At 38.4% G+C, this 23893-nt stretch overlaps 2 protein-coding genes across 4 annotated transcripts in view; one reads left to right on the top strand and one right to left on the bottom strand.

Annotated features, from left to right (window-relative positions):
* Positions 1-5122: 5122 nt before the first annotated feature.
* Positions 5123-23893, top strand: part of LOC6560306 (KN motif and ankyrin repeat domain-containing protein 1) — a 28298-nt gene continuing 9527 nt past the window's right edge. The window contains exons 1-4 of one of the 3 annotated variants that reach the window (XM_032734067.1): positions 5123-5133; positions 18124-18167; positions 22443-22714; positions 22895-23417. In XM_032734067.1, the coding sequence (XP_032589958.1) occupies positions 5132-5133; positions 18124-18167; positions 22443-22714; positions 22895-23417 (841 nt within the window). In that variant the 5' untranslated portion in view covers positions 5123-5131. Of the gene's footprint in view, positions 5134-15819; positions 15983-18123; positions 18168-21575; positions 21682-22442; positions 22715-22894; positions 23418-23893 lie in introns of those variants that run through there. The other 2 variants (XM_032734066.1, XM_001985927.2) reach the window with 2 other exon arrangements.
* LOC116804954 (cecropin-A1-like) lies at positions 12232-12635 on the bottom strand. Its single transcript, XM_032734072.1, has 3 exons — positions 12503-12635; positions 12389-12430; positions 12232-12327 (listed from the first exon to the last, which is right to left on the bottom strand). The coding sequence occupies exons 1-3, from the start codon at positions 12596-12598 to the stop codon at positions 12292-12294; spliced, it is 174 nt and encodes a 57-aa protein (XP_032589963.1). The 5' UTR covers positions 12599-12635; the 3' UTR covers positions 12232-12291.

Below are 23893 nucleotides of genomic sequence, written 5' to 3'. Positions count from 1 at the left end.
CGACTGTCTTTTGAGGTAACCTTGACAGACTCCAGATAACAACGACATGCTCTGCTCCTCGCTCATTTGCTGGTGGTCCTCGACTGCATCTCTTCTTATCTTCCGGCCACAACCACAAAATGCAACATGCTTCAACTTCGAGACTTCAATATCGGGTGTCAGGTATCGGCGCATGTGCATAAGCCTTAAGGTAAAAGGCTACAAAACTATTTGTAGGCTATGTAGGGTATGTTAAAGCTTCTTGGTTTGCTAAAATGATCTTTAGAATTGTTGTCAGACAGTTCAATAATTATTCGTCTTTTCTTTACATTGTGGCGAGGTCAAAGTAGAATTTTCGATTTATTATTTTTTTTATAAAGTAATAGAAAATACTTCAAATCCATGATTTATTCTTGGTCTATGATTGGTTGGTGTTGCTAATATTAATGACGATATGAAAATGTAGTAAATAAATAATACATTTGCCTAATTTGCAACGGAAATGTTGAAAGCTGTATGCCAAAGTTTATTCTATGAGGCATATATATATATAGAGTCGTCTACTTTCAGCACTTCTACATTAAATGCTTACAAATTGATTGTTCAATACTTAAGTTCAGCTGCTGAGTTTGCAGTGTAGTGCAGTGCTGGGTGCATGCAACTTCAGCAGCAACTCCATCTGCAACTCCAAGTTGAATCTGAATCTGAATGTGCCTGTGCGTGCCTCCTAGACGAAAATCAAACCCAACTGACCGCCAACTGATCGTCTGATCTGCTGAACGTCTCATCTGATCATCGTGCTGTCATTTGCGGTCTGCCTTTGCCTAGGCTTGTCCCCATATTGCTTGTTGGTTGTTGTTGTTGTTGTTGCCAGGAGATCAAATGTCATCAAGTTGTCAACTTCGTTAGCTTGCCAAAGGCAACAACAACATCGACTTGCAAATCTCTTTTCGCCAGCTCCTTGCGCTCGTTAAATGGGCGACTTGGGTGAATGGGGCAGACGGCAGCTGCTTATTGATGATCGCAGTGTCTTGTGCCTTGTTACCAAATGCTAGTTACTCCCCAAAAGACTTTGAACACACTCACACACACACACACAACACACACATTCACACTCACCAAACACACATCGTTGGCACGCATACAAGGCCTATAAATAAAGATTAAAATCGGAGAATTGTGCAAAACTTAAACATGGCTGAGTCTCTCTCTCTCTCTCTAAGCCTGTATGTTGTTTTTCTTTCTTTTTTTTTTTGTTTTTTGTTGCTGCCAGCCACTGAAAATTGTCAGCAATTAACCCTTGGGTCAGTTTTGTACTCTCTGGAGTCTGGCTGGCATCGCTTGCAGTCCTGTGATTTATGCCACAAAGTGCCTTAAAGTCAAACACAATCAAGCTGGCAAATTTATGGCCAACAGTCCAGTCTTCCGTCTCCCATCTCCCAACTCGGACTCGGTCTCAGCCTCAGTCCTGTGCCACGTTTATCTGGTGGATGTTGCTCGCACATATTCATTCATTCATACATTCATAATGGCCATTCACATTCACATTCGGAACGTGCAATGTGTCACATTACTTCGCCTGTCATTTTGTTTGTTTTCACGAGAGACTCCCTTAAAAATGTGAAAATGCGTGGAACAAAAGTAGACTTTGTCTACCTGGGTTTAGGCCAACTCTTATTTGCATAGGAAACTCAGAGAGAGAAACAGAGAGAAAGGCTGAGAGAGCGTGCCTTATTCATTTAACTTAGTTGCGAGTGCCTAAAGGAAGGCTGCACTTAAATTTGTATTTTAATGTATATTTAAGAACTTTATTCACGCCACTGTGATAGATATCTAACTCACTAAACAAAATGTGTCTAAAAAATAAGCAGATTTTTATTCCCTGTGGTTTTGCAGGAAAATTATCTGCAGTGCAATTTCCTGTGACACTTCAGTTTTGAAGTCCATTAAGCGCACTCAGCTCGTAACTTATCAGTTGCAGACAAAGTTTCTGTGTGCGCTCACCTTTGGGGTGACATGCCAGCGACGCTGTTGTTGCAGAGTGTCCTTATCGAATGCATCGGCTTTGCACATTGTCACATCTCTGAGCATGCTCATTAGAGGGCCCGAGACAGGACCCTCGAGTAAAAAGAAAAAGAAATAGAAAAAGAGAACCTTGGCAGCTGAAAGATCACACGCAGGTACAGCTTCCGCCTGGGGCGTCTTACGACCTGTTTTTGCTACGATTGCAAAATTTGTTTAGTTGCAAAAAGGCAATTAGCCAATCAACTAACAAATACCCAGTACCAATTGTAGAGAATGACGACCGTCTTCATTTGCCCAGATATTGTGTTGAGAAAATGAGATTTAATCGTGTCGTAGTTATACAACTACTAACTAACTATTCTCGCGCAGTGTAGACTTGCTTATACGCAATAACAACAGGCCAGTTAACCCATTGAAGCCTACAACACACCAACACAACAACACACAAATACAGACAAACAACAAACGCTGGCTGCGCTGCTTTCAATGGCAGCGAGCGCCCAAGCTGCGGCTGCGGCTCAGTTGCTGTCGCACCTGGCGCTCAGTTGTGGGCAGCGCGGCCAGCTAACAACAACGGCAAACAAAACGCAAAACGCAAATCGCAATCGCAGTCGCGACGTGCTCAGCATTTTGTTACGATTTAGAACTTTTTGTTGAGGAGTTCGATCGACAGAGAGAGGTAGAGAGAGAGAGAGAGAGAGAGTGCGAGAGAGAGAGTTAAGAACAGAAGGAGCATGTGAGCGGGAGAGCGAGGGAGTGTGAATGTGTGCGAGAGATCAAGATTTACAAAACAGCATCAGCAGCAGCAGCAACAGCAACAGCAACAGCAGCAGCAGCAGCAGCTAGCTGCAGCTTCTCATCGCCTGGGCTGCAACAGTTACGTTTCGTGCGCGTCGCTTGCAACATCGAAATTGTTATTCGGTTTCCGTTTCGTTGACGTTTGTGTTCTGTTGTGTTGTGTGTGCTTGCGTGTGTGTGTGTGTTGTGGGAAAAAATGCAACGAAAATGTCTGTCCATTAGTTGTAAACGTTTTGGCGCTTGTAATTGGCGGCAGCTGCTTTTGTTTTGCCTTTAGGAGTCAACCAAAAAGTGAAACAGGTGCGTTCACGCATGAAAATCCACCAAAAAAAAAAAAAACCAATGTTAACTGAAACCAAAAATAAAAAACCAAAAAATAACAAACAAAAAATGAAATACATACTAAAAAAATGTTGCTGTAAAGCGAGTAGACTTAAGATCCAAAAACAATTAAGTCATTAAAAATGCATTATGACGAGAGCTTAACCGATCCAAAGTCCGAACACCTGCAATGACTTGTAGAAAATATTTTCTAGCCATGTGCAGCTTAGCCTGAAGATGATACCAAGTGTTCTCAGCCTGGCTTTAGTTTGAATCGTTTATCAAACTGACTCATTGCCTCAGATTCTTGCTAAAAACTACCCACGCGATTTCTGGTTTATATCATGTGCTTTTTAGATATTTACGATAGAGTCCGTAAAGCCAAAAATCATAAAACCATAAATTTATTTTTGCCATTGGATTTTTGTTGATTCCGCTTAATTGTTGACCGTCTTGGCTTGGACTTGGCTTAAAAGAATAAATACTTGACTTAGCCACCAACGCAAAATTCTCGACTCTAAAAGTTGTCGGTTTGATGGATTTTTGTGTAGGCCGCAATTGCCTGGCTAACTTATGGACTCAACTATTAAACTACGAAATGTTCTAGTGTTTAAAATCTTTGCTAATCAAATTGCTGACATACTTTTAATTGTTTCAATTGGCAAATGGTTTGCACAGCTCTTCAGCTAGTGTAGTAAATAAAAAATAGTAATTCCACTTGAACTGACTGCTTACAAATATTCCCCATTACAGATGTACATTCTTCATGTAGATTTTAAAATCTTTTTGACTTAAGAATGTGTCAAAAATATGTTGCTTGATATTCCAATATTTCATAGTGCATTTTTAGTGTGCTAATGTTTTCAAGTACTTATCCAAGATAGTAAAAATAAACTATTGCTCGAGATAAAGATGCCTTGAACATTAAAAATTAGAATGTTAAAACAGTTTGAAGCTAAAAATAAGTTTATGACAATCTTCATGGGCAAATAAATGTCTTAAAATATATAAATACCATTTCAGAAATTGGATTTTATGAGCAGCAAAAACTATAGCATTGTTTGTAGTTTGTAGATTAATTCTTTCGAGACTTTGGCAATATACAATTTTAATGCCTAAAATATGAAAATTGTTTTGGATTTTAGAGTTGTTAGGTAGTTGAAAGAGTTTCTTAGAAATATTCAAAATAAATATAAAATCTACTTAGCTGTGCAATTTTTAATTGAATAAAGAAGATAAATACTGCTAGCTTGTTGGAGTACAAAATATACATTTAATGATCTTTAATGTCTTATTAGTTATAAAACGTTCGCCGTCAGATGCATGACTTTATGATATATTCATGTTCACGTCTGTTCAAGTCATGCTTGCTCATAGCTTGAGTAATTTATCTAATAAATACTTGAACTGCTCATCAAGTTGACGTAAAACAAATGCTGCCTGTTCAGCATAACGAAACATGAACAGCAATAGTAAACCAGACAACAAACTCAACTACAACAGCATTTACATTTGCAGTGAACTACAAAAACAACAATAACAACAACAACAACAACAATGGCAGCAGTTGCAAGGTAGTTGGAGGTATATGCAGTCAAGGTGCGCTTAATTAACATGCAACGGGCAACTGGCAACTGGCAAACGACAACAACAGCAGCAGCAACAGCAGCAACATCGTCAAGCTAACGACAACAGCACGTCATAAGAGCAATCGACAATATCGAAAGCAGCAACAAAAGATTGCCGCTGGGTAGCAGCAGTAACAACAACACCAACAACAATTGCAACAAAAGTTCGCCAATCAGTCAAACTAAAGATGAGTTGTTCAGCATTGCTTAGGCCTGTGCCCTGCAGCTGCTAATTAAAGTGCTGCAACAGCAACAATTGCAACATCGACAGCAGCAACTATAGGAAAATCAGCAACAACAGTGGCAGCAGCAGCAGCGACAGCAGCAGCAGCAGCAGCGACAGCAGCAACAATTGCAACAGCAACAACAGAAACAGCAACATGTAAGTGGCAACATTGCATTTGACTTTCTTTCCAGGCTGTATTGTTGGTGACTTTCTAAGCCAGTTGCCAATTTGGTGCAATGGCAGGCTTCAGATTTGGCAAACAGGCAACAAACTTGCCACTTGCAACTGGTAGCAACCATTGCAAGCAGTTGTTGCAGTTGCTGCAGTTGCTCATGTGACTGCCCCGCGACAATTGTTGTGTTGGGGCAGCATGGGCGACTGGGTCGCGTGTTTGACACAAATGCCGCGCATAGTTTTGAAGGCGGTTTGAAGCAGCTGCGCTTAATGGTCAAAACCAGCAGACAACACACACACTCACACACACACACATACACACACACAGATATTGATACTCAGTTACTTATAAGTATCGCAAGATACTGCTTCCTGCGCTGATTGCATTTTAATAAGCCGGCCCCGTAACTCAGAGATACTTTGGCGGGGCAGGCCAAAAATGTAGCATGTTTTGCTTAAGTAGCCAACGACGAAAGCAAAAAAGATAAAATAATAATAATAAGCAAAATGCGGCACGCAAACAATTTGGAAGACAAAATGCGCGGGTTGACGGCTGGTATCGCGTGCCAATCGCTTTAACAATGGGTCACAGTGGGTTAAGCTGGCCACATAAAACATGTTCAAGCTGCAAAAAGGTCCAGCAAACAAAATAAATTATTAACAAATTTCTTAAATAACCAAAATTGGGTAAGAAAGCTGCTTTCAAAATGATGCACATGAACAACTTGCTAACTTTTGCCTTATAAAGTATCTAAGAATCTTAAAAACTTAAGACATGTTGTGTCTATAAGCTGCCAAGCCCAATTTATAACTCTTATAGTATTGTTGAAATATAATATTTGTTTTAGCAATATCTGAATGAAGTATTACATATTGCCCACTGTACTCCTTTGAGTGGCGGCGGCTACTTTGAAGCAAAGATCTGTGGCTTCAGTTTCGAGTTGGGGTTATTGGTTTTTGTACTCAGTTATTTGGCAATTTGTTGATCGCACATTACGAGTAAAAGAGCTGTTTTTTTTTTTCTTATTTCCTCAGTTGTGTGTGCAGCTTGGCATAGTTTCAAAAAGTATCTTTTGTAAGCTGTGCGAGTGTGCGGCTGACGTTGCACATTGCCTGAGTTGCTTAGCTTTTAATAGGCTTAAAGTGGTTGAGCAATGAATGCAGCGGCTCGTTTGGTTATCCATCAGATCCATTCAAATGCCATTTGCCACGCCTCGTACAACTGCATTAACAAATAACTGTCAGAGAACAATAACAACAATAACAACGGCTCTTTGTGACCCTCAAGCAGGCGTCTTACCTCAAATGAACTTGGCTAACAACAACAATATTAAATAAAAGTACAGAGCAACATAAACAAGTAGCCAATAAATGTTCGACGGTGCAAAAAGGCCATAATAATAAACCTAAACTTAAAAACACACCACCAAAAAAAAATAAAACTATAAGCTTAATGTGAACAAATTTGTGAGCTAGTCATAACAACAACTATGGCAACAGCCACAGCAATTTCAGCAGCTGTTGCTACCACTTTTTATGTAGTTTTCGTGGCCATTCAATTTTTTTTGTTAGTGACAGTCATTAGCCAAAATATGAACACCAACGTTGCGGATACACGAGTAGACACAGTAGCCAAAATGTCTACAGTCAAAAATATGCTTTGAAAATTATTCACCTTTAGATTAATGCAAGAAACATAGAAAACTCAGAATACGCTTTAACTTTGCCATAAATTGTTAACAGAATATGAAAGTTGAGAAATGGTTCGAGGGTAAGAGAATCCATTTTGAAATGTAGAATTGACTGAAAAAAAAGAAATATAAAAAACATTGAACAATTGATGGAATGATATGATCTAATTAATATTCAATAAGCTAAATGATAAGATACCTATAAATTGATCAGTTAACAAGGTTCTCAGCATGGTTTGACAAGATTTTTGGTTAAGATTAGATAACTACAACATATAATATGTCTAACAGATAATTAATAGCTCATCGTCTCGATACTTTGTTTTGAAACAGAACAAAAAAAATTTAATTAATTTATGTTAATGCTGTTGTGAACAAATAAGATTTTATGGCATGCCATCTACATATCTATTTTTTATGTTATAAATCGATTTGAAACTAGTCCCATTAATTTCAAATCAAGAGTATATTGCATATTCGTTAATTCCTTTTTGTTTTGTTTATATTAAAGGAATGTGAATGGTTGTTTTCTTTTAAATTCAGTATGTTATGTCTAAAATATTATCTAAAAGAAACTTATATGGTTTTTTTTTGGGAATTCAGCATCTTATGGATAAAATGTTATCTAAATCCACACGTTTTTCTAATCAATTAACTGAAATCTGAGGAGAGGCATAAAACGCATTGTGCGATTTTCTAACATCTCAGCCACAAATTCCACATACACCAACAACAGCAACAGCAACAAAAGCCACAAAGTTGCGCGAGTCGTGTCAAAAAAATGCTTTGTATTTTATTATTTTTAGTTTTTCGATTTTTTTTTTTTGTTTTGTCTTGTTGTTGTTGCATTGTTTGAGCGATTTGTTTGAATTTTGCCGACCGGCGACGATTGGAAACTTGGAAAGATGTCTCGCCAAAGCATTGGGTCCGGCGTCTGGATCTTGGGCATCATCGTCTTGGGCTCTGTGTGGCTTGGCATTTTATCCAGTCACGCTGCAAGTTATTTGCGTCGTGCCCAAGAAGTTCTCAGTTCTCTGTTATTATGCCAGCCGGTTGGTTCCATCAACCGAGTGCCATCATCATCCTCACCGTGAAGAAATAACGCTTGCCTCTGCAGTTTTTGGCCCTCTTCTGTAACCGGAGCTCGCAGTATGATTTATGCAGTTGCCAACAAAAATCTGTTGCACTTACCCTTGCAGCAGAGGCATAGAGAATGGCTTGCAGAAAGTGTATAGGATTGAGGTATCAATTAATTATGTGGATGTATTTTAAATGTGTAGAAAATAATAAGGGATTTGTCAGTATGACAATTTAAACTACAATTTGTATCCAAAGTTTCCAAACTCATCAACATCTATAGAGTATTTCAAAGTCGGCTATGCTTAAATCGAGATGCCACTTTGATTTTGGTTTTCTGTCTGATTTACTTTTGTATGCTTATAAGATATGAAATCGGTAATGGCTTAACTCGATGCTGCACTTGCTGAATTTTGATATGCTGTGGGAAAGTTGTCAAATCGGTTCCCAATTATTCTTCGGTTGTGCATATTATGTGGCAGCTGCAGAAAATGTGAAGCAGCCAAATTTTATGCATATTGATTTGCAGCTGCCAAATCTCATTTCGTATGCAGCAACAGCAGCTGTTTGAGTTTGCGGTTTTTGGAACTTCCCGCCTACCTTATACGCGTTTACGACATCAATTGGCAAGTACTTTAAGTTGAGTATTTTGTATGAATGAAATCAGCATCAGCCTTGGAGACAACTTCCGTTTGAGGAGTGCCAATTGTGTGAGCCACTTGTCGACTCGTTGTCTTTTGTTTAGATAGATAGACAGATATGAATGTCGGCATAGAGCAGTGCTCGGGGCATCAGCTTAATGTCCAATTATAATTTGTAGACTTTAACGTTGCCACATTGAAGGTTGTGCCGTGAAATGAGCTCCGAGCTCTCATAATCGTAATGGCATAATTATAATGCTGTGGAGCAATTGAAATTTTTTGCAGTCGTCTTTTCGAAGTGTTGAACCAAAAATTACTTCATTTCGCTTGCGGCTTTTATGTGCTGCGGTCAAGTGGCTGATGATCATGTTGAAAGTGTTTTGCCTGCACTCGGAAATTGTAAAGAAAAAAACGTATCTATTACATCGTTTTTTTGTGTTTCTTTTTTGTTTTTTGCCATATTGTAAAGATGCTGCTGAAAGTTTATAATGATATCATGCATTAATCCCTTTGTCCCAGTATGCCAGTGGTGTAAACAGGTTTTGGGGCTTACTGTGAACTGTCAACAGCGATCTACGCTATTCACAACTCATTATTTACACTCCACATAGTTGCTATTTTGGGCTATTGAATTTCAGTTTTGGGTTCTCACTGCCTCGTTTGCATATGACACAAATACGATCTTGAAAATTCCATAACGCCAAAACAAAAATATATGTTTTTATTTTATGACTGAAATTTGCAAGTTGTCACCATTTCGGGCGTTCAAATATTTGCATAAATTTTCGGCCTTTTAGAAACGTTCCAACTTCCCAATCAACTTGGCTAAAAGCAACACTGGCCAATTGCGCAGCAAACAAAAAAACAAAAAATAAAAACCACAAAATCAATAAATAACAATCTCGGAAATTGTTTTAAGTAACCATTATTTTTATTTTATTTTTGTTGAATTTTTGTTATTGCCTATGCGCTCACGACTGCCTCGTAAAAATCGGGCAGCAATAACGAAACGAAAACAAAAAGCGTTTTTGCATTAGACGTCATCGACTTGTGGCCTTTTTAAATGAAATTTGCGCCTTACTTTCACCGGCGTGCATTTTAAATTTGAAATTCAATTAGGAAACTCAATACGCCCAAGTCTTAAAAGTCGCTTCAACTTATCGCTGGCGGGTAATCAATGCGAAGAGCGTAAATGTTTATTAATTGGCGGCAACGAGCAAAAGCAAAATGCATTTTTGCTTCCGCTTGCTCGACACTGAGTTACCCAGTAGAGATTTTGAAACTTCAACAAAATGTTGCCTAATATGCTATATTTTATTAGTACCCTTTACAGCACCTTCAGAAGTACCTTACCTTTTTCAACATCAATTTTAAACAAATTGTAAGGAATATAAATATAAAAATCTTCTCCCGTTTCTAAGTGCAGGGAATCTAATGTAAAGGAGAACATATATCTGTAGAGTGAGAGAGCGATATGTAGGTGTGAAATGGCAAGCAAATTTGTTGTATGCACCCAATGAGACATAGAGTCATCGCATCCCCAGCTTTGACATATGCAAATTATGTATACGCCCCGCGACTCAATGTTATGGCATTCAGTTCAGGTTTGCTGTTGTTGCTGTTATTGCTATTGTTGTTGTTGTTGTTTACATTTCTAATCACCGTCAGTGTAATAATAAAATGCTTAAGCAGTGATGCAATTGGCGGGACCTGTCTCCAATTTACAGTCGAGCCAGATTATTCACAAATAGCTGGCGACTGTGGGTGGGCAGGTCAAGCGATGATCATGACTAAGTTGATAATGCCCCAAGTTGCTCACCTTTGCTAGCCACACTCACCTAGCCAGCCAGCGCCTTGATTGTAATCAACTTGAATACTATATTTATGCTTCTCAGTTTGGCATCGGCAGCGCGTATATCATAATTTACAATTTGAACAGCGTGGCGGGGCAAGCAGCAAGCGGCAAGCGTCAGGCGTCAGCGCACGCGTGCATTCTGTTTTCGATTATGCGCCTCATGGCATTTTGGTAGACATAAGTTTTCCGCAGAGACTCGACTCTGTTGCCGGCCTTGATGGCAGGCCGCCTTTGGCGCTTGTATCTTATGCTTGCATCTTTGTATCTGTTGTATCACGATGGCCGCCGTTTTGCTGACCACATGGGGCGGCAGCAGGAAATTTGTTAGCCTGTCATAAACTGCAACGAACTGTATGAATTATGGCTGGCAACGGGACGCAACTAGCCACTTATCGATATGCAAAAATCAAAAAGAAAAATCCAGCCAGCGAAAGTGTCGAACGATGTTCTAGGTAGCTGTTTTTTTCATCATCATTTTGTTTTTTTTTTTCGACAAGCAGCCCAACGGCCAAACAATTTCTTTTAATTAATTTTTGTGACGTCTAGACACGACTCGAAATACTTCACACGCCAACGCTGGCACAACCGTGTGACAGGTGCTGATTGAAATGACCTGAAAAAGGCGAGACATCAACGGTTTGTAAGTGGAAATGAAGATGGAGCTGCCTTTCACACTTGGCGCAGTAAACAAGTAAAAATACACTTGGGTTGTAATGAGCCGAAGAACTCGAATAAATTAAATGCCTGAGAAATCTCTCAAATATCACTGGCTACGAGCAGTGAAACAAACAAAGTGAAAAAACAAATTCCCAAGTTTTTTGGTCTGCGACTGTTTATAATCTTTTCATCAAGATTTACATATAACATTTGGTTTTCGGAATAATCATTTAGGATACAAATAGATTCAAGCACTGTTCTTATGAGAATAAGTCCTTAATTGCGTCAATCATGTCATTCTATATTATAGATTTTAAAGTTAATATCAAAATAACATATTTTCATACACAAGTTTCAAACTTACGAAAGTATCTTTTATGTTATTCCACCAATTAGCTTGAGTTACATCTACACTTAATGCCAGCAAAATAATTACAATGAAAATGAAAATATTGCAATTCATTTTGCGTTTTATTTTATTCTTTTCGTTTTTTCGAATTTTTCGGATTTTCAGATGCTGCAGATGCTGCTAGAATTATGCGACTGCTGCCTTATCTGGCTGGCATATTAATAAATAAAAGTCTCACAGCCGCAGCGTTGCTGATAAGACGTAATTTGCCGAAAAAATAAAATATGAACATTTTTTTGTGACGAATATTAAATGCCCTTGCACTGGCAATTGATGAATGTGCTTTAAGTATGCTCTTCATAAATGAATAAATTAATTTTTACATTAGTAAGCTCAAACATGGCTAAGAATATATAGAACCAGGTACTGTCATTTATATACTCTTCTATTAAGCCCGATGCCTTCTTCAATGTGTGACACATGTTGTAACAGAATTGTAATGCGCTCTTGAAGGGTATAAGAGTTAAGGCAATTTGACGCATATTATTTTTAGAAACTAAACTTGCTCAATTATTGTATGCTCAGCAATTTCGAGACCTTTAATTTGTAAATAACAAATTTTCACTCTTTGTGTCCTCAAATTAGAATTCACTTGTTGAAGTTAGTTGACCTTATCAACAGACAATACAGGGTATTCTCTAGTTGATTAACTTGAGTTTAGTTAAAGCAATTTTCCTATTTATTTGTCAAGATACTCAGCAAGATACAAACAAACAATATATATATACATTTATAATTATATTTATGCATGTATTTAATCGGCAAACAAAGTATTTACAATAATTTTTACATATTTTCAAAGTTCGAAATTTAGTTTTCCTTAAAAAATGGATGGTCAAAATTTTCCTGGAAAAAAATATGGTTGTTGTCAATTGAATTAAAAGTATCTTAAAAAAGAGAGACTTACGAATGCCTTGCCCATTTCCTCTACTTGCTTGCCAATTTTTTCCTATAAGTGTAATATTATGAACAATTGTTTTAATATAAGCTCGATTCACTTTTCAAGAAGATTTTAACCTACAAGTTCAGCTTCAAAAGTGTCCCAATCCGCTCTTGTTTGTCCCAAAATTATGGCCAAGATTAGGGCCATTAAAGTGAATGTGTTAAAGAAGTTCATTTTATGCTCTTTTATTGTTTTGATTGCTTTGCTGTAAGTAGGCTTTCTGCAACAGCTGCACTTAATCGACTAAATAGCTCTCCTGCTTGTGTGCCTCTTATATACTCAATTGGAATTGCAGTACTGATTAATTCATGCATAGATTAACAATCTGGGGTTATTAATAAATGACCCGACAATCTTTTATACATTTTGTTGTGACTCTTATACTTTTAATTATGGCTTATATGGAAGAAAAGAATATTTTAATATATTAATTCTGAGCTTACAAGTAAGCAAAGCATATTTCAATGAGTAATAACGATGTAGTTGTAAAAATATAGACATGAGTTCATCGTATTATAAATGTTGAATTTGTATACATTCTATTTACTAGCTAAACTGGAATTCAGCATTAGCCCCGGCATTTACTTAACATAAACTTAACAACTTTGTTAAGAGTCAACATCACTTATGGGAAAAACAGTAGTTTACCACTCAGCGGGGCATCTTAAAAGAAACTGCCAGCCAAAGATCCTGTAATAATTAATCAGAAAAAATATTAAAAAAGAATATTACAAAAGCTATTAAAACTGAACAACGTCGGTGGTCAGTTGTTTGCCATAAAAAAAAATGTTGGAAACAGATTTCCAACCAAGGCGGCAATAATTTAAGCAATATAAAATTACATTGTCTACAACAACAATCAAGAAAACATTTTTGTTGAATTTCATTGAGTGGAACTCGAGAATTGGAGAATTGAGAATTGAGTAAGGCCTTAGGCAGCGGCAGATATCATAGTAGAAATCGATTGGGTGTGACGCATAAATAATTGCAGCCATTTATTTAAACATTTATTGCGGGACACCGCAATGAGATTTCCAATGTGTGTGCAGAGTTCGCTAACGCATAATTAAAAGCCGTGAAATCCGCAGGCTAAACTGATAGAATCAACAGCAATCAAAACCAAACTTGTTTATAAATTCATAGATATATGATAGATACCCAAAATTATATACGATATACGATACGAGAATGCGAATTATAACCGGCTCACTTAACGTTCGCAAATAGCTTTGTTGCCGCTGTCAATAATTCGAAGCTAATTTGTATCTACGCCTCGGCCTCGAGGGTCGTGACAATTAATAAGCGACCGAATTCACTGCCAATTTCATGGAGCATGAAATTTTCGTTGTTAGCTCATTAACAGTTCGGCCAACCAACTGATATGAAATACAATTTTTATATATACGAAACGCGCTTCCATGGAAGACATTTACATAAAATTATAAACAAAGACATAAATCAATATGCGGTCAACTAAGTAGAAACACTTGCCTTCAATAATCAAATAAAAATACAATTTCATGCCTTGAGACTTGGGCTAGTTGGAGTTCACTACACGCATCGCGTCTAAGGCGGCAATTGTGTAAATAGCCAGCCATAATGAGCCATTGATAATTATTGTTACAGGCAAACATTTTATTTACTATACAACTTAAATAAACATTTTCATTAGTGGATGCTTTGTCATCGAATATATAGGCACACTTTGTGTGGTCTTTTGAGTTGAGTATTGAGCATTTTAATGTTGTTTTTTTTTTTTTATAAGCCGAGTAGTCTCTGTAGATTGCTAATACCAATAAATATGTATATATACATATATATATTATACCATAATTAGTTTTGAACCCATTTAAACATCTAAGTTAGTCTACAACGTATCCTTATATTGATCTCATTACTTTCAGCAGGCGCGAGCAATTTCTCTTTTTTTATAATGCACATCAATGTTAAATAGTTTTTGTAATTTTTCAACTCGCTTTGAATACGGAAAACATTTTGGCTTTAAATCGAAGTTGGGCTATCTTGCTATTGTTATTTTTGTGCGTGTCAGCAGATAGACATGTAGTGCATGCACTGACAGACTGCATGACATGCAGTTTGACACATTGTAATGACTTCAACTGTTTAGGTGTTATCTTATCGCTGTCTGTCAATGTGCGTATGTGTTTGTGTGTGTGGCAAGCAATATGTTTATTTATACATCTATATGGGTTTTTTTTGGGTTAAAGTTGTCGAGCTTGAATCCGGACGTTGTTGGCGTCTATCGTTGTATTTGTTGTTGTATTTATAAAGAAAAAATTGCCTCGATTCTTGAACTCTCTTTGCAATAAGAATAATTATTATACAATATATATATATATATACTCTTTTATTTTGTTTTAGCTATACAATGTTCAGCTACTGCATGTCAAATTGAATTAGTAAAAGGAAAGACTGAAAGATCAAAGTAGGCCCCAAATGCCCCTGTTTCGGGCCAAGCGACAGCTAGGCGACACCTTTTGGCATCATCAATCATTTCCATAGGCGTTTTAGGTCCAAAGAACCAACCATATTGACGCTTCTGTTCTCAGCAATACTCCAATATATTAGTTCCAGACGCAATTGTATCTAAATATCTATATATACTCGGCTAGCTGTAAAGCGCTTATCGGGCATGACGCTTGTTTGGGTGTCCCAACAAGTTACGACGACGAACTGGTTTACTGTCTAGCAGACGCTTATATTTATTAATTATCGTATCGATAACTCTCTCATTTGTGTGTTGAGCTGTGCTTGAAGCATGGCCAAGAAGCAAAATAATAAGAGTGAAAAAAAAAATCAAAAGCCACTTCGCATTGTGTTTTGACCCAACAAAGTTCAGTCTTGCCGCTGCTCTTTTGTGGTCGTCAACAAACAAAAAATAAATAAAAAAAAAGACAAATACTTTGCGGTACACATATATACACACAAACACACACACACACATACAGAGGGAGATACAACACGCTTACAGAGCATAAAGTTCAGCGGCAACAACGTAAAGTTTTTCTCTGTTGGATTTCAGTTCGATTCGAGCGATTTTAGAGCGAGGAGCGTGCACGTTCCGTAGAACTAAAACCAAAAAATAAAAACACTAAATAAATAAGTAAATACGTAAATAAATAATAAAGTTTGTTCTCGTGTGTGCGCCAAGTGAAGTGTGGCCAAGCTGAGTCAGCCAGAAAGTGCAGTAAAATGTATTTCTCATGCCCAAATTCAGTCTGAGAATGGTTGGTGTCGCCTCGATGGCGTGAAGTTTCGCTTGCCCATCAAATCTAATTAATTTCGGCATAGAATTTCCATTTGGCTACGAATAACGACGAACGTATGCCAATTAATTAGTCTGTGTATAGTGCTTAGTGCCAGCTAATAAAGCCATTCACTTAATTGCGTATGCAGCATGAGTGTGAGTCTTGACAATATTGGTATCGGAATCGGTGGTCTTCCCGGCGATTTGGTGGCCTACGATGAGTCAAAATTCAACCAAAAGATAACGCACCTGACGCCCACAGAACAGGAAGCCGTTAAGCGTTTTTGGAGGTAACGATAAGCATTAAATACACTACGCGCTGATCTCGAGTTCGATAAGCCCAAAAAATGAACTCCGGAAAATTAAAATATTTTGGCGCTGCTTACTCAGTTTAAAGATCAGAGCTCAGTGGCTGTAAAGTGTATGGGTGTTAACTAAGGTGTGAGTTGGAGGTTCAAATTGAGGTGCCAAAGTGACAAAGAGAAACGATTTGTTTAAAAATAGAATATTAGCCAAACACATGTAGCTTAAAGTTGTCTTAAATTAATTGGGCAAATACGTTAATAGAAAACCAGTTAATCAGCTAAGACTCTAATGCAAAGGCACATTGACTAATTGATTGCTCAACAACATTTTGCCTTTGTGTATAAACAAACCGGCTTTAAATATTTCTGAAAATACTATTTATTTTTTTATTTTACACATTATTAAGAGATATTTACGATTTCATATATTGCTGAAATGCACTCAAATATTTAAAAAATGTACATAAAAATATTAATTATGTATAGTAAAGTATTTTCAAAGGCTTTGCCTTCTTTTTCCCTCTATCGTACACCAAATATAGAATTTTTATATTCGAAAGCGTTATGGAAATCTTAAAAGATGTAAATCAACTTTTTTTTTATTGTTTTCTGAGGCAAAAGTTCAAAAAGCCGCAAGAAACGCGCGTAAAACGCGTATAAAACGCGCGCATGTTTTGTGTGCAGTAGTCGGGCCTTAAATATTTGTTTTGCTATTGACAACTGTTCAAATAGAACTTATCTATCAGATTTATAAATAAATCAATGTTGTATTGGGCAAGGGATAGTCTGTCGTATTATAGAATGCAACACAAGTATGCGCTGCACACAGATACACAGATGCATAGATACAAGATTCTTTCGTTTAGTTAGTGCCACACTTGCTGGGGAAATTATAATAAAATATATCAAGCTGTCAACATTTTGAGTTTTGCCTGTGGCCCCTTTTGTTCTCAGTGTTGTCACTATTGTTGCTGTTGCTGTTGTTGTTATTGTTGTTGCTGTGTCGTCGGTATTTTGAAACATCTTTAAAAATATGCGCGCCACAAAATCCACAATAATCTGTTTGCCATGCCATAAAGCAGCAAGGGTCTCGGCGACGATTTCACTCCCAGGCAACTGCACTCATTAGTGAACTTTGGTTACCTCCCCCCTATCGCTGCAGAAAATATATATTTTCCTGGAAAGTGTGTGCAGTATGCGTGCCGCATTTCTCATTTTCATTTGTTTCCACGGTTTTTGTGTGCAACGGAAGCTGCAATTATTTATAATTTGTTTTCGGCAGCGAGTCCCCAACCTGATGCAATTAGACCCAAAAATGGCGCTGATGGAAAAACTCTGCCAACGGGCCGTGCATTTTCATATCTTATTAAATTAATTGCCTGTCATGTTTTCCACGCTTACGGCAGCAACAAAAACAACAATAGCAATGTTGCTGATTTCAAATAAAATAAATAAATCTTGTTGAAAGCCGTCTTCGCGATTTGCTGCCATATTTTTCATGTTGCGTTTCTTTTCGATTCCAAAATTTATGTAAAATGAAAATTTATGCGTCAACTGATTTATGCGGCTTTCCGTATCGCATGCATGACAAGAGCCACGGAGACCACGCCACCCCCTATCCCCCCATATTTGATTGCGTCCCTTACTCCACCCGCCCCTCCTCCTTCTCAATGACTGTGTGTCTGTCGAGTTGCATCCATGTGAAACGAGCGACGGCGTCGCTTATTTTTGGAGTGCAGTCCAAATTAATATGTGTGTTTATGATTATGATACACGTATCATTATGCTTATACATAAATTTGTCTTTACGTTTGAGCAGACCGAATAACAACATTGTCAAGCAATCGGCAATGAGTGCTGAAGAACATATGTATATATATTTATATGTATATATGACACACATATGCATACATATATTGTATATGTCTGAGTTTGTTTGGAGTATTATGCTATGAGTGGCTTTTAGACGAATCTACGAAGACTTTTTATTTTATAGCTTTAGAAAATCGACACAAGCTCTTTAGATTAGCAGGCATTCACTTAAGTATTGACTACATACATGTGTGTTTTTTTTTTTTGCCATTTCTTGGACCAACTTTAATTTCTTCTTTTTTTTTTATTTGCAGGTCGCTGGTTTTGCGAAGTCAACGCGCCTTCATTGAGGAAAATGGTACGTAGAACTGCTGGATTGCGTGGCATAGCGTGGGCACTTTTATTTAGCTATAAAATCGTGGCTTAAGCCCACATGAGAACCACTTCTGTGGTGGATTCGGATGTGGGTCAACTTTGACGCCCGCACAGGGCATCGAGTGCCGGCGTTACCAACGCCCACCCACCATTAAGACAACGTATTTGCTCTGAGCCAATTTGTCACAGCAGCAACAAAGGCAGCAGCAACATATTGGCTATAGTTATAGTTCAGTTGCAGTTGTGCCCCAAACGCACTTTCCATTGTCCAGACACGATGCCCACATGGAAAGTTCAGCTGCAAGCGGCGTATGCAAATATCTTTTTGCTTTTGCTATCGCATTTTATACGCCCCCAGGCCACATTTGCAAATATTTAACATTTTTCGGCTCTCACATGTGAGTTTTAATTAAACTTGCAAGCAAAAAGCCGTTTTTTTTTTTTGCCCAAATATTTGGCTCAGATCAATATAGATAAGTTTCTGATATGCATTCGTTTATTTTTTGTAGTGTCCAATTTATGACAGCGGATATGACTTGACACTTATTTTTTTTGGTCGTAGGCCTGCCTGGTTTTCTTAGCGTTAATTGAGGCAATTAAATGCGATATGCAAATGCAGGCTGTCAACTGCCAACGGCGAGTTAGCCAAGTCCAACTCCCAGCCACAGTTGCCAAAATGGTCTCATTAGCCACACGCAGTTTACAATATTTTGTATTTTTGCTCTTTTATTGCGTTTACGCATACAATTTATGACACGCGAAGAATCTTAATTGTAACCACATAAAATGCCATGCATTAATTGGGTAATGAAATGCACAGGAAAATCTATAAATTGACCCACTGCGTCGTTCCATGGGGACCACTTTAAAGCAAATAAAAAAACACATAATGAAAACTCGTGTAAAGCCAACTGCTGCAATTAAGCAAAAATAGCTTCATACACTATGAACATTGAGGGTCCATTAACTCAGTTACTTTTTAGATGTAAATTATGAAGTCTAGAAAAACTTGATATATATATAAATATTTTCTAAAAAAGAAGTCGATTTTTGAAAATTTGCAATTTAAAAGAGTTTAAAATCTTTCGAAAATTCTAAGTTACTTGTAGTTGCCATGCAATTAGATCGATTGCATATGTAATATGTAATATCTTTTAATATGTAACTCTGATTTGTTTTTTTTTTTTTGGTTTGTATAGATTAAATAATAACAAACTGGAATTCAAATCCATTAAGCAAAATCTTTCAAACATGTATCATATAATTTATGTTGATTTCAATTTACTTCCTATCTATTTTTTTTTTACTTTTTATTTGTATTTGACATGCAATTAGATTGAGCAGCGCCTGCACGTGCTTAGCATAATTAAGTGTTTTCCACTTTACGGTAATTTTTCTGTTGTAATTTTGTTAATATTTTTGTTTTTTGGTGCTGCTGTTGGACCGTTAGCTTCATTAGCCGCAGCTGCAACTAACGCCTACTCGATACTGCCGCATTCAGCAACAACTTCCTTCATACTCGTATGTGAACAATTTTACACACATCTGTATTAGTTGGACAACTACCAACCAGTTTTAATTTTAGTTTGTTTTACGTTTACTTTTTTGCGGGCTGTCTCTTGGTCGAAATTCATTCACAAGCCGGCTTCATTTCGTATGCTGGGCAGCGTCTGAGTTGTCTCAGCCGCCCACACTGAAAATATAGTCTTTACAATCGGGGAATCTTGATGATGATGATGATGGGGATTGCTTTGCTTTTGGTCTCTGTCTTGAATACGCTGCAACAATCGATGTTCGACTCCGACTCCGACTCAGACTCTGGCTCGGAGTCAGAGTAGGTCTACGTGCCTGGCCAGCGAGGTCTGAGCATGCTCGTTATTTACCTTTACTTGCAGCTCAGTTTTGTTGTCTGTCTGTCCGCTGGGCTAATTTCTTAATTTTTATGTGCGCCGAGTGCGCGATTTATGTCATTGTACGGGTAAATAGGCACCTTTTATGGTGCTCCCGAGATTGTGTAAACAAAGTTGTTCGAATTGGCAAATACATGTTACGATGGATGATTGGTAGGGCAGCGTAAAAAGTGTGATTGCCTACTTAGCTGGTTGATAATTGCATCGTATTATGATATATATATCTTCGGGGGATCAGAAACTCTTAAGCCCATCAAATATATGAATAGAATTACGGGGCACATTTTTTATGAGCTGGAATTTGGTATCAATAAATTTATATATAAGCTGTAATTCTTTTATACTTTCTATTATTAAATCATTATCATAATACAAACATATTTGCTGATATGTCAGAACGAGTAATCAATTCTTGATTACTGAAATGCAGTTAATACTTTCTGTTAAATACTTGCGAGTTGTTCTTATATTAACCTTGAGTTGATATATTATACGATTGTCTGAGGTAAGTGCGAGTCACACTTTCGTCCGGGAAACTTATTAACGCCCGTCAAAGTGCAAATGTCTGGGCAAATCACTGATTATCGACACTGGTCGAAGCTAGTCACACTTTTGGCTCCAAGAGCGGATGCTCATTAACACGTGCTTAAGTGGAAAACCCCTCAGCCATGCACTTGCAGCAGTCAAGCAAGTGTTGACGATGTTTTGCAACTCAAACGGGCAAACACTGTCGAGACAGCGATAGGCACTCAGTTAGTCGTGCTACCAATTAGGCGACATTAGGCAGACCGCATTCTTGTGGACGCCCACAATGTACAACAACGGCCAAAAGCTCTCGCATAACAGGCTAAACTGAGCAAACAGCTGTGATTATGTGTGTGTGTGTGTGAGTGAGTGTGTGTGGGTGTTTAGTGTCCAACACAGCGTTGATAATTAAGCCGGCAAGCAGCGTCATTAACACAACGCCCTCGCAACCGGCCATGGCCATGACTGTTGTGTTAATTACAGCTCATCAATATGCGTCTTTTTGGCCTGGTTAATATTGCTCCGACAGCACGTATACGCCGCATAGTGCAGCCAACAACAACAACAACAGCAACAACACTTTCCCAAAGCGACGCCTACTAAAAACGCCTACCGTAAATGAGATGCATTCGTTTTTATGAATGAATCGCAGCACTGAAAGTGAAATCGGAAATTTATATATTTTGATATAAACTTCACATCTAGATGGCGCCACGCGATATTTAATCACATAAACAAATAAAAAGCTTCCACGCTGCATTCGCAACTGGGCGTTGTTTAGCCGACTGATAAGCGAAAAAATGCGTATCTTATCGCCAATTAGCTGCATGATGAGTTCAACAAGTATTTTGATTGTTAGCCATCCAGTTGGACTGAGAACGTGCGCCCCAAATGGTCGGGAAGTTGTCGGTAGTTTTTGAGAAATACTAGCGTATTTCTTCATTATCGAGTCGCCCTTGGCTCAATAGAAAATGATTTGGAATTTATTATGGCTGGGGGTGCTGTGGTTGGTATATGAGGCTAGAAAGCCAACGCGCTTGCCTCCAAGGATCTGCCACACAAGTGAGTGAGGGAGTGAAAAGATGAATAGATCTTAAAAATTAAAATTTTAATTATTGCTTACGTATGGTTAAATGTTAGTTAGATAAATATTATAAGGTTTTATTCATAGATGGCTGCATTTTGCTACTTTGTTAATATAGTACTTTTTGTATTATTAAAAAAATTTAATTGATAAAATCATAGATATTTGCAAAGATACAATTAAGGAAATTGCTTTGAGCGAAGCTAATTAAAGCAAATGAACTCAAGACTATAAATTGCTGTTGAGGCGAAACTTCAAATGAGTCGCGTGCATAGTTTGTTATCTAAATTAAGCAAATTTAGTTATGATATGACGCAATTAAGCATAAATATGGCCAGCACAAATCACATAAATGTATCTTGCGGATACATTCTGAGAACTGCGCTTGGGAGCTGCGACTGCGACTCAGATTACGAAAAATAAACACAAATAAAAAACAAAAGCTGAAACGTGTTTTAGGCCAAACGGGCAGGCAGGTGTGGCTGTGAGACAAAGCTTAAATGCCTCACACACACACACACACACGCACACCTAAAACTAAGGCAGACAAATATGCTGTGTGTGTTGCCAATACCAAGAATCAAAGGCAGACTCAAAACCCAGACAGACGTGACCTTGATAATGACATTTAGATACGCGTTGTCTGCATTTAAGATACAGACTATTTTTTGTTGTGGCTGCTGTGCTCATCCGGTCATTTATCTTACTCTCGTTTTTTGTTTGGTTTACTCTTGCACAGCGCATCAAACGCCGGGCAATAACAATGGCACCCCAAGCTCAACATTGACTCGGTCTGTGCGCAGCTGCAACTGTTGTCCTTATGGCTACCACATCGATCTGGATTTTGTTCGCTACTGCGAGAGTCTGGCCAATGCCAAGCCCAGCGAGGAGGAGCTGCAGCGTCGCGATCGTCGCAGATCTCGCAAATCCATGGAATTCATGCTCGGCTTTGAGAGTCTCTTTGGCGGCGATTGGCAGGCGGAGAGTCGTGTGCAACCAAAGCTAACGGAGGTGAGTGCACAAAACACTCCCGATCTAAATCTTAACTTAAGTTAACACACTGATTTGATTTTCAAAAACTCTATTTGTTTATTTGAGCTGAATTTGCCTTGGACTTTTGTCAACAACTTCAAAGTGATTTTGCACTTCGCACTCGATTAACTTGTCACCTGTTCACATTTTCACCACTAGGCCGCACATGAAAGTGAACCGGATTCGCCACGGCTACACGCTGCCACTGTCGGACTATCGCCGTGCTATCGGCCACGCTCGTCGTCGGTGCCACGCTTCACTTACAGCAGCAGCCTTGCACCGCCGCCGCGTTCTGAGTCACCCTATGGCACTGCCTCATCCACATGCTCCTCACTGCGTGGCGGCGTCGAAAGCGATGCTGGCATCTATCCGTCTTACAAATATCCGACATATGGTCATGCACGTCCGGCCAACAGTCCTCCGGAGACACGTGCCTTCCTACACGAGGCACTCGACGAAGTCTGCAGCGATTTTGAGCGAACGCTGGAACGTGCCTCGGCCAGGAGGCGTAAAGGGGGTGCTTACAGCTATACGAATGGCAACTCCTTGTCCATGGATCGCAACAACAACAGTCTCAGTCTGAGCTTAAGTCTGAGCAACGGCTATGGCTCCAAGGAGACCAAGGAGGCGAAGGAGCGTCGCATGGGGCATAGCACGTGGGATCGTTACTTTGATGTTGCAGGTGAGTGAAATTCGTGCAACGCTCAAAATAGATGAGGAAATACTCTTGGTTGCTGCTCTGCTCTGCTCTGTTCAGCTCTGCTCTGCCCAGCTCTGCTCTGCCCAGCTCTGCTCTTTATGATTCATAGGCGGCAGACGAATGACTTTGGTTGTATCTCGTAGATACTTTTGCTTTTTTCTTTTGCTGTTGCTTTTCTTAGCAATTAGCGATGACGCCGCACATGTGACACTTTTACGCACGAAAGTGTGAAAAATTTTGAACAACTGTTGCAGGCTGTTGAAATGCTGTACAATGGAACGTGTTCGGAATATTTGTGCACAATAGAAGGTGTCCATGAATTGGTAAATGCCTTTCTTATTTCGTGTCTCTTATGTAAAATATACCATAAATATTTTGCAGTAATTGGTCTTTTCGAAAAATGCTGATCAAATGTTACAAAATATTAAGTCAAAATTACAAATTTGTTAATGATGTGC

The sequence above is a fragment of the Drosophila grimshawi genome, unplaced genomic scaffold (genome assembly GCF_018153295.1).
Source record: "Drosophila grimshawi isolate 15287-2541.00 unplaced genomic scaffold, ASM1815329v1 contig_1367, whole genome shotgun sequence".
In the NCBI taxonomy this organism is placed as follows: domain Eukaryota; kingdom Metazoa; phylum Arthropoda; class Insecta; order Diptera; family Drosophilidae; genus Drosophila; species Drosophila grimshawi.
The sequence above is the reverse complement of the archived record's forward strand: the minus strand, read 5'-3'. Positions and strand labels throughout refer to the sequence as shown.

Coding starts and splice junctions, on each gene's coding strand:
- LOC116804954 (XM_032734072.1), bottom strand. CDS start 12,598: ATGAACTTCTTTAACACATTCACTTTAATGGCCCTAATCTTGGCCATA. Junction 12,431..12,502: donor ACACTTTTGAAGCTGAACTT/GTAGGTTAAAAT, acceptor TTACACTTATAG/GAAAAAATTGGCAAGCAAGT. Junction 12,328..12,388: donor AGGAAATGGGCAAGGCATTC/GTAAGTCTCTCT, acceptor ATTTTTTTCCAG/GAAAATTTTGACCATCCATT.